This window comes from Euprymna scolopes, chromosome 12, assembly GCF_053919585.1.
Source record: "Euprymna scolopes isolate OS-2025 chromosome 12, ASM5391958v1, whole genome shotgun sequence".
In the NCBI taxonomy this organism is placed as follows: domain Eukaryota; kingdom Metazoa; phylum Mollusca; class Cephalopoda; order Sepiida; family Sepiolidae; genus Euprymna; species Euprymna scolopes.
In genome coordinates, this window is record NC_136493.1 from 136,024,794 (window position 1) to 136,036,974 (window position 12,181).

Consider the following 12,181-nt stretch of genomic DNA (forward strand, 5'->3'; position numbering starts at 1 on the left):
AATATTTTCCTTTTAAATTCATTGAAAGGTAGCCATTTTGTGTTGTTGAATCAAGATAGCCGCTATAGTGACGATCAAATAATCACGTGTTTCCGGTTGGTTAGCAGAATACCACTTGTATAAACCAACAGAAGAAAAGCTGACAGCCAGGAGAGGCGAGAGAAAGAGAGAGAGAGAGAGAGAGAGAGAGGAAAGAAAAAAGACATCTCCTTTTATAAAACTGACTAAAATAACAATACTTTATCTGATTTATATTTTGTTTGAAGCATATCTGGGCAAATCATCTTATAGCTGCTATTTCGGTTTTCATTCGGCTTAACTGTGAAAATGTGGCTATAGTTTATAGCCGAGAATAGACGTGAATTTTTCTTGTAGTTCAACTCTTGTTAAATGTCAAATGTAAACTTTTTAGATCAAACTGAAATAATTTGTAGACATTTTCAGTTGTCTATAAGATCGCCGCCCAGGTTACATCGACTACTCCAGATAGGTGGGTGACACACACACACACACACACACACACACACACACACACACACACACACACACACACACACACACACATATGTGTGCGTGTGTGTGTATGTATATATATAATATATATAATATATATAGTCGCGTCCAAAACTTGTAGTCGTTATCATCCATAATAACATACTAAAATTTGAATTATTTGCAAAACATAGAAAAAGAATTATAACAATTTTGTCCCTTAGTTTTTGACGCTCTGGTCTATCTATCTATCTATCTATCTATCTATCTATCTATATACATATATATATATATATATATATATATATATATATATGTAATATACTAAGTTCGTGAAATTCAGTAAATTTTCATATACCAATGGGTTTTAAGCCAAAAATTGTTGACTTAAGGAGTAAGCTACAAAATTATTACAGTTCATAGGCAAAATCAAGACTTCAAAACAAGGTGTTGATGGCAACAAAAGGTGTATTTAATTTTACGTTAAAATTGTTTCCATGTCCAGTTCGACAATTTCAAGCATTATATCGTTTGAAAATTTTCAAAAAACAGCATTTCTTCAGACTTTATGAATAAACACACTTTTGGCAATGGAGCATTTTTTGAAGAGAAAGAAAAAAAGGGGAAAATCCCTAACGGGAAAAGCGTGCGAGAAACATTTTCCTTTGCTTTGTCGTACTGGACATGGAAACAATTGTAACGTATAATGAAATACACTTTTTGTTGCCATCAACACCTTGTTTTAAAGTCTTGATTTTGCCTACACAGTATATATATATATATATATATATATATATATATATATATATATATATATATATTGATTGTCAGATAATAATGTATAATTGCTAAATCTTGATCGGTTAATTATTAATTTAAAAATTTTTTCTACAGCAGATACAACCTCAAGAAAAATTTACACCGGAAAGATGAAGAGAGAATGAAACTACGGTTTGAAAATCTAAATAAATTTTAAAATACAATAAATGACTTAAAATAAATGTTGTTCTTTTTTTCCTTTGAAAACCATTGATATAAAATGCGGAAAAGATGTTTTGATTGAATGAAATTTAACTGCAATCAAAGCACTAAATGCGATTTATGTATCGTTTTTTATTTTAAATTACCTTCTTCACAGATTAAACATTTGGATGATCCTCTGGTTGTCTCGTTCTCGGCTCCCATGATAGTAATGCACTTCTAGTTAATAGTAGAGATGAAAGTGGACATTTCTTGTAGTTGAATCAAGACGGCCGCTTAGTGACGACACAAATGATCAAATATTTACTGTTATTTTAAAGCAGTGGTTCCTAAATTTTTTTGGTAAGCACCCCCTCATAAAATTTCCTTCAAACCTCTCACCCCGAAAATTTGTGAACTCGCGGTTCAGTACACGGTTCGATTAAATCTGTCTAGAGATGTATTTCATGGTAACTTTATTTAAATACTTAACCATCAAATAAAAAACAAAAAAGTTGTTGTTGTTGTTGAAAACAACAACAACAACAACAATAATAACAAAATAACACAAAAGAGTAACATATACCTTATTTTTTAATCTAAACTTTTTCGCAGCCTCTGATATATCATTTTGCACCGCCACGGAGTATGAGCACCCCAGGTTTGGAACCCCTGTTTTAAAGAATACCATGTCTAGCTTTTGGTTAAGAAGAAAAATATAAACCAAAAAGAAAACTAAATGTATATTTGTTTCAGATGCCTCCATTCAATCAGTGAATTGCTATTGGAACTTATCCGTGACAGATTAACGAGATTGCCATTTTAAACTTCAAGTGTTAAACTCTTTAAGCGTTGCCTTAAGGATAAGTGCTTCCCAACACACTGGAAAACCTCATCAGTATGCCCTGTATTTAAGAATTCAGGTGATGTCGTCTCTCTCTCAGTACAGGCCAATAAGTCTTCTGTGTGTCATGAGTAAGTTGCTGGAATCCATATTAAATAGAGAAGTAGTCAAAAACGGAACAGGTACATCAAGTCAGTTGTCAAGGTCGCTGGAAAAATGGTAGGATCCTTTTACCGCCCCAGAAGATATCTCACTACTGATGCAATTCTCTTCATTTCTCTCTGATAGGCTCATAAGAGTAGTGGTTGATGGGCAGAAATCAGAGGCCCACAGTATTAATGCTGGAGTCTCCCAGGGGTTCATCCTGGGCACAACTCTCTTCCTGATCTACATCAATCATCTCCCAAAACACATACTTAAATCATTCGTTGACATCTACGCTGATGACATGACCAGCTATTGCAACACATAAAAAGGCTGTAAATGACAAAGTTCTCTTTAATTCTCTCTCCTCTGATCTTGAGCAATTGGTACAGTGGGGGAAGAGGTGGCTGGTTACTTTTAATTCATCTAAAACCAAGCTCCTATCTTTAAATCATCAAAGCTTTGATTTCCATCTGTGGTCATTTGAAATGGATGGCTCTCGTCTAAGGAAAGCTCCATGTTTTGATTAGCTTCTGGGCATGACCTTTACTCCTGATCTTAAACGAAGCAGGTACATCAAGTCAGTTGTCAAGGTCGCTGGAAAAATGGTAGGATCCTTTTACCGCCCCAGAAGATATCTCACTACTGATGCAATTCTCTATCTTTATAAAAGCAAAGTACGTCCAAGGAATGAGTACTGCTGCCACATCTGAGCAGAAGCTGCTAAAAACAGCCTGTCAGTATGCAAGCCTCCTAGATCTTTTCCTCACAAATTTCCCTGAGCTATGTTCATGTTCCGTTCTATCTTCTCTGGGATCCTCTTACCACTCTGTTGTAGCAGTTAAGATAAAAATGAAATGTAATAAGTCCTCAGACGTACCTCTCCACCGTACTGTATATCGATACTCTATGACTGACTGGGATAGCTTCCATACATTAATATCTGACCTACCTCTGCATTCCATGTTTAAAAAGGATGTGTCCTCTATAGTATCGGACCTGAACGAATAGTTAATTGTAGGTAGAGACCGATTCTTGAACAGAAGCGTGCTCTCTATCCCAACTATCATCAATGGACCTGAGGTCATTTCATCAGCATCAGACAATGCCAGACTATTTGCCAAGAACTTTGCAATTAATTCTACCCTATGCGACAAAGGCCATTAACTCCCAGTATTTCCTTATATACAAGACATCACGCTATGCAACATATAAATATCTGCGCATGAGGTCGCCAAGCAAATCAAGAACCTTGATTCCAGTAAAGCAACTGGTCTTGACGGCATTCCAGTTATAGTGCTGAAAAAGCTCCGACCAGAACTTGCTCCCATACTTACAAAACTGTGTAAGCGTTGCCTTAAGGTGATGTGCTTTCCAACACCCTGGAAAACCCCATCAGTAGGCCCTGTATTTAAGAATTCAAGTGAAAAGTCATCTCCCTCTCAGAACAGACCAATAAGTCTCCTGTGTCTCACGAGTAAGTTGTTGGAATCCATATTAAATAAAGAAGTAGTCAACCACCTCAACAGAAACAACCTTCTTAGTGACATGCAATATTGTTTTCGCTCTGCAAGATCTACAGCAGATGTGCTAACGGTTATATCTCATAGGACTAGTGAATCTCTTGACAAAGGCTTCCTTTCTAGGGCAATTGCTCTTGACATATCAAAGGCCTTCCATAAGGTATGGCATAAGGGCCTACTTCACAAAATTTCCAGCTACGGTATAACTGGAAATGTTTTGTCAATTATTAAATCATTTCTCTCTGATAGGCTCATAAGAGTAGTGGTTGATGGGCAGAAATCAGAGGCCCACAGTATTAATGCTGGAGTCTCCCAGGGGTCCATCCTGATCCCAACTCTCTTCCTGATCTACATCAATGCTCTCCCAAAACGCAGACTTAAATCATTCGTTGACATCTATGCTGATTACACGACCATCTATTGCAACACATAAAAGGCCATAAATGACAAAGTTCTCTCTGATTCTCTCTCCTCTGATCTTATCACGTGGTACAGTGGGGGAAGAGGTGGCTGGCCACTTTTAATGCAACCAAAACCAAGCTTCTATCTTTACGTCATCAACGCTCTGATCCCCATCTGGCATCAATTGGGATGGATGGCTCTCGTCTTGGGGAAGCTCCATTTTTTGACAAGCTTCTGTGTTGACCTTTACCCCTGATCTGAAATGGAACACGTACATCAGGTCTGTTGCCGAGGATGCTGGGAAAATGGTAGAATCCTTCTACCGCTCCAGAAGATATCTCACTACTGATGCAATTCTCTATCTGTATAAAAGCCAAGTACGTCCAAGGATGGAATACTGCTGCCACATCTGGGTAGGAGCTGCTAAAAACAGCCTATTCTGCCTTGACCGAGTACAAAATAGACTTCATGGTTTAGTGGGGATGCCGTTTTCTCTTCCCTGCAGCCTCTCTCCCACAGAAGAGGCGTTGCGAGCAGGTCTTTGTTTTAACATTATTCCCATGGCAAGTACTCGTCTAAGCTCCAATCTCTCGCCCTCCTCGCCAATCTTTCACGGGAAACGCCCGTCTGGCTGAAACTACTGTCAATAATTTTCCCCACTCTTTATCTGTGCCTAAATCTAAACGTAGATTCCATGAGCAGAGCTTCTTTCCCAGAAGTGGACGACTGTGGAACTCTCTTCCGTTTTCCTGTTTCCCACCTGACTACAACTTGGATGTCTTCAAATCCAACATAAACAAATTCCTGACAAACCTCCCACTTAAGTAAGACACCCTATCAAATCTCCAATACTAATGATTACTAAAATACTATTTCATTGATTACTGTACACGCAATAACCCTTATCGCTGGAAATGAAGAGATTTCATGCACATAAAAGAAAGACAAACCCAGATGTCTCTATTCTACGAATTAACTCACTCAAATTTACAGAATATAATTTAACTTATATACAAATGTCCAAGGTTAATTTTCTTACAAAACACGCTATTGAATCTTATTCTACGTGCTTGGCGGTGGCGGAAGTCGTGAAAGGGAGAGGGTGAGACGGCGTCTCTTTGATAAGTGTTAAATTCGCTCGAGATCCAGCTCAACTCTGATTTTCTGGCGCGAGCGCTCGCTTAAATTGGAAGGTGATATGATAGGTAGGGTCGCTTACCAGACCAATCACCAATCAGCAAATCATTTCGGGGAACTCCCGATCTAATGCGTGTATACTTGTGAATCTGCGAAGGTTCGCAGGTTTCAGTTCCCACGAACAGAGAGGTCAATTCCTTGACCTCGCCTGACCCCAGAATCGAAATCATATTCCTGATTTCAAAACGCCATCGAATTTGTCACTTTTCCCCAACAATAGAAAGTATATGTCAGTTTTACAAAACACAATAAACTCATAACTTAATTCTTCCTTTCAGCCAGGTTACCCGCTGCTGCCCGGGCACCCAATAATGCTTAACAGTTAATACAAGCATAGTTGCCCGGCCTTACTCAGTGTTTCGGGGGTCTTAATCTCTCCCCAATGGGAAGCTCTACCGTTCCCAGAGGCGGCCACCCCACATCATGTCTATTCTGGATAGGAATAGTTCTTAATCATCCAATGAAACCACGGCATTCCACCTCGATTGGTAGCACTGATGTTTTTTTTTTTTTTTTTTTTACTCATGTGACTCAAAGAGATTCCCCTTCGTTTGTGCGTTGCCTCAGTGTTTTCCTCTCAGGGTACAGTTAACTACACCAGGATCCATTTTCTGGAGTCTGATCACAGAATGATGTTTAGGGTACTGATTGATCCGAAGGACGGGCACTGGAAAATGGAGGGATATGGACATATCTACTACTTCATTCAACAACTTCCTGTCAATGTGTTCCTCGCTTCCTCGTGGCGCGGATTATTCATCCTTGCGAAAACTAATAAACACGTTCTTGATCACTACAGACAACTTATTACCAGTTTAACATTTGATGACAATGTCTGCGACAACCTACTGAACTTGACTGTGGTAACAAGTGTACATCATTTGGGATACGTAGAGAGTACATGGCGATACATTTATATTTAGGCCTGACTTTGAAAATCTGCCCAACCGTTTATGGCTAAAAAGACGTGAAAAACTATAACAGAAAAAAGACTAAAAAATTATTTGTCTATAAACATTGTTCAGGTAAGATATCTGTGGATCTAATACACATACAAAAATATACACATAATATATTCTGCTTCAGTATCAACCGTGGCAGGTCTTAGTGTAGTTGTACCATGAGATGAAAAATTTCAATATTAATTTTATATATACATTTAATTTCTGTTTATTTTTCACTTTAATTGAAATTTAATTTACTTATACGTATTATTCAAATCCAGAGATGGTTTTAAATATATATCCTTACTTTTTTATTATTAAATGCCGATCCAAAATAAGATTTTCAAACATTAATATATTTAAAAATACATATTTCATATAAAATTCCTTCCAGTGAATGTAACATTTTCCTTATATATATATATATATATATATATATATATATATATATATATATATATATATATATATATATATATATATATATTCGCCCATGTATGGAGTATTGCTGTCACATCTGGGCTGGTGGATCTGGTACTAGTCTCTCGCTCCTTGACAAGGTTCAAAAGAGAGTCGCAAACCTCTGAACTGGCATCTAAGCTTCAGCCTCTGTCCCATCGACGAAATGTTGCATCCCTCTGCGTTTTCTACAAGTATTTTAGTGGTGGATGCTCTGACTAACTGCAATCACTTGTGCCCCCACGACGTGAGCACCCTCGACAAACCCGACAGCCTGCTAAATCCCACCCCACACTGTAGAGATCCCTAGATGTAAAAGATCTTTTTACTCCAATAGTTTCTTCCCCAGAACCGCTAGACTCTGGAATTCCATTCCAGGTCCCTGCTTCCCCAACAGTACTGACGTGCAGAAGTTCAAGTGTAACGTTAACCGACATCTTGCTGCCCAAATCCCTACATAGTAACCCAGTAGTTGTTGCCCCTGATAGTAGCCCCCTACACCAAAGTAGCAATTTGCCTTGTTTGGGGTGAAAATGTAATAAATGTGTGTGTGTGTGTGTGTGTGTGTGTGTGTGTAACGTAGCCGTTACGTCGCAAATAGACAAACAAATAATGCAAATAAATGAAATAAAATCCGGCATTTTTTCTTTTTTAACCAAAGTTTTTATTACACCTTACTCTCCCGTCGAAACACCACTTTAAAAAAGTCTCTCGCTGTCACATATTCATTTTACCTGCCTCGCCATTCTCTTTCTGCCGACCGCATTCCGGTCACAGCTGGTCCATTCTCGTCCTCGACTTTAAACGTCCATTTTCTTCGACGTGGACTTTGTTTCTGCCCCGAGCACGTGCTGTGTTTTCTTTACATTTTCCCTTCTCGCGCACACCCCCTAATTTGCATATTCGCATTTTTAGGCTACTGCTGCTGCATATCTCTTCGTAGCTAGCTATCCTTCGCTGCTGCTGCTACTTTCCCACACGCTCATATGCACTGTTATATATATATATATATATATATATATATATATATATATATATATATATATATATATATGATTTTCAGAATGTGAGAGATTATATATAATAAATTCCACAGCCAAACAACGTCGCAGCCCACAAAAGCCATGACAGTCAACGAACCGGAAGTCCAAGACTGAAGTTTCGCCCTCATTTTGGGTCATCAGTTAGACACACCCGACCCAGGATTCGAAACCCGAACCACTTGCATGCGAGACAAGCACTCTACTCTCTGGAGTACAAAATGACTGTCATGGCTCTTGTGGGCTGCGACGTTATTTGGCTGTGGATTTTATTATATAAATATGTATGTGTATATACATATTTATATATATATGTATATACACATATATATATACATACATATATACACATATAAACACACACACACATTATATATACATGACTATGGCAGTCAATATATATATATATATATATATATATATATATATATATATATATATATATATATGACTTTTTATTGCAGCCAAGAAAAGTTACGCAAAGAATGAGAATTAAAAGAGTTCAAGTAAAGTTAAAGGATAAAAAGTTGTTTAGTGTGAAGAATAAAGGTTCGCTGTTGGTTGTTATCGTTTTTCTTCGCCCACGTATTCCCAACAATGATGACGTAATGATGAATTGTTATTCTTTATTCTGTGTCCGTTTGTGTCTTAATGTAAATGAACTCGTACTGGCAGGACTTTCTTGTTTATTTATAAGCGTCTCAAATTATCTACCCGTATGTTGTATATTAGATTTAAAACGGATGAAAATATATTAATCAAGCATAAACAACTTGTTATGACATCTAAACATATGTAGGTAATAAATGAGACTTCAAAGAACCAAAGGAACATTTAAGGAAAAAAAGTAATTTAGCGTGTGAAAAGTAATTGAGTATGCGCGTTCATTTAGGCTGTCACCGTGTACATTTACTGGCGATATTTAGACGTGAATATCTCTTGCGTTTTCATTGGTCCAAGGAAACTCCTGATTTGAACTTTTGTTCGATTCGTAAAAATAACATCCACTCTGCTGCTTCGAATAATGTCGTTTATTTTCAATAGTTCTTTGCTCACAGAAGAGTAGTTGCTCGGATTAAATCAGTCATCATTAATCCCATGAATGAAGTTGACGAATACATTCTAATTTCCATCTTTTTGTGAAACATTCACAGCGAGGACTCAATTTACTACCATCACTCAAAAGAAGTGACTTTTATTCATCCGTGTGTCTAGCGTCAGGCAGAATTTAAATCAACAGATTTTTTTGTCCAATGAATTACTATCGGTAGAACATATTAGCACGATACTGATTCCCTGCCAACTACAACATGACTGTCTTTAAATCCAATGCCAAAAAAGTACTTGTAATAAAGGGGCTCCATTAGTAATCAAAATATTGTACATTTTATTCACAATTTTAAATCGTCTTATAATATTCTTTATCACGCAACTAATCATCCATCTTATTGATCCTTATTCTCGAGTAGTTTTGGCCTTTATAATAACAATAAGTCAATGCAACAAACTAGCCCAAAAAGAATATAAAAATAGACACGATCAAGTGGGGAAGGCGGTTCATTGGCAATTATGCAAACGATTGCATCTTTGAACACCCAGACAAATGGTACAAACACAAACCGGCGGCAGTACTGGAAAATGAAAGTCACAAGATTCTAGGAGACATGGATATACAAACGGATTAACCCATTCAAAAAGACCGAATGTCATAATAGTTAACCAGAAGGAAAAGGTCTGCCAGATTGTAGATTTTGCCGTTCCAGCAGACCACAGAGTGAAGATCAAGGAGAATAAGAAGCGGAGCTAATACACGGAATTGGCCAGAGAGCTTAAAAGGGATCTGGGAAATGAAGAAAGTAAAAATAACAGCAGTAATAGTTGGAGCGCTAGGAACGATACCGAAAAGCTCTGAAAAAAGTATGGGAAAGATAAGAATCAGAGGGAAGGCCGAGAAAATACAACAAATTTCAATAATGAAAACTACGGAAATACAAAAGAAAACCCTTGAATGTGGACACTAACGCCACACATAAACTACCAACAAACTGAACACAGAAACGACTACAAATGCAAAACACAAAGTAACATCACATGAAATCATGAAAACTGAAACTGCACAAATGAAAAAGCCGCCTCCATCTTTTTTTTTCTCTCCTGTGAATGTCACCATAAACAGGCCCACAGCAAATAATGAGGGTCAAGGAGAAGGAGGAGAAAACCGAGGAAAGAAAGCCGCCAACGAGGAATCAATAGTAAGCGGCTGTTGCAATAACGTAAATACTTTTGCAAATGTTATCGAAAGAAGTGGAGAGTACTGGAAATCTGGGGAGAATTGTTGTCACTCAGACTCCAGGGAACACCACATATTGTTCCCAGAGAGAAATCCTTGATGATAGCTTGTGTGAATACTCTTAGTGAGTAAATGATAAGAAGGAGCTCTAAGAACAATACCCAAAAACTTTGAAAAAAGAATGAAAGAGATTGGAATCAAAGGGATGGCTAAGAAGATACAACGGATAACAATACTGAAAACTGCAGAAATATTAAAGAGAACCTTTGAATATGGAAACTAAAACATATGAGCTACAGGCACAAACTAGATATAAACACAAAGAAACATTACATGAAATAATGAAAGCTGAAACGGTACAATTGCCTTCTGCCTCCTTTTTTGTGTGGGCTACTCCATAAACTGGTACCACATCAAATAAGTGAAAAGATCAACGAGAATACAAAGACTGAGGTGAGATTGCACTAGCCAGACCTCCGTTGGATGAGTGCAAAAGAGGACTGGGACCTTGGGGAGGGTTATTGCCACCCAACGAAAGTGGTGGAGAGTACTGGAAATCTGAGAAGACGTCTTGTCACTCAAACTCCAGATAACACCACAAGTTGTTCTCAAAGAAAAATCTTTGATGATGACTTGCGTGACTACCCCTAGTGAGTAAAATAATAATCTGCCTCGATGAGTAATCAAAGTTTTTTAATCCTATTAATTGTTTTCAACCCTCTCATAATATTCCTAAATTTATCTGAAAATCTATCCATCTTATCAATCTTTACTCTCGGATGGCTTTTGGTCTCATCTGTAATAAAAGATTGGATTTTTTGGGGTCTGTTCCGTATTGATTTTAAATAAGATATTTATTGGTCTGTTACGCTTAAGTCTGAAACAACATTTTCATGACTCAACCCTAAAAATATATTCGCCTTTCTCTCTTATTTGGCATCTTTTAAGATGATAATTCTATCGACACAGGTGCACGTGCCAATTGCAAGGTAGCCGTTTGTTTTTTATTGATTACTTGTGATTCGGTAAAATTGAGTTAAAACGAACATTGTGTTCTAACACGTTTTCCATGTCTTTCAATTTCAATGTCAATAAATGGATCGCCTGTGGGAATAATTTCTGAACAATTGACTTTTCATTTCTTTTTTATGCGCCATGAGAATCTTCAGGTGTGAGAAACACCTGGGTTCAGTTGGGGTCCTTTATAAAAGTAATTGTCTCACTTACAATTCACTTAACAGTTGGACAACAAACCAACAACAATGAACACCATTTTTCTAATTTCGGCGTTGGTTTTCCTAGCCAGTTCCTTGGTAGCCGGTGAGTAATCTGCTTTTGTGAAAACTTATACGTTTTTAATTTTTTTTTTATGAACTGACTATTTACCTAGCGTTTTCTAGGTGTTGAATATGTAAAACACACACATACTCACACATACATCTACACGCACATACAACATATATGTGTATACCGATTTAAATGTATCCCAATGACCAATTGAAGAATCAGTTCACAATCATATTTTTAATTTCAACGAATGCCTATATTTTCTCCCTTTTAGTCTTACGCATGTTTATAATCTGTACGGAAAATATGATCTTTGTTTTTATAGGCTGCTCTTCAGAGACAACTATTTATTAATAAGAAAAAACAGACACTATTCCTAAAAAACGGAAAGAGTACCAAGAAAGATAAGGAGAACAGCATGCCCAAAATACATACTTTAAAGATGATAATCAGAACAAAATCCCCTCCACTTCATCAAATACATCTGACACAATGCTAAAAAATTTTCAAGCAGCTATATTAAATTTAGAAGACAGTGCTATATTTTTCAATTCAAAACTAAAAACTGAATAAAAATCCAATACAATTTAAAACCAATA

The 12,181-nt window shown here is 37.1% G+C and overlaps 1 protein-coding gene across 3 annotated transcripts in view; it reads left to right on the forward strand.

Annotated features, from left to right (window-relative positions):
* Positions 1 to 11,457: 11,457 nt before the first annotated feature.
* Positions 11,458 to 12,181, forward strand: part of LOC145291505 (uncharacterized) — a 76,313-nt gene continuing 75,589 nt past the window's right edge. For all 3 annotated transcript variants that reach the window (XM_080137428.1, XM_080137430.1, XM_080137429.1), the window contains exon 1: positions 11,458 to 11,615. In XM_080137428.1, the coding sequence (XP_079993554.1) occupies positions 11,558 to 11,615 (58 nt within the window). In that variant the 5' untranslated portion in view covers positions 11,458 to 11,557. The remainder of the gene's footprint in view (positions 11,616 to 12,181) is intronic.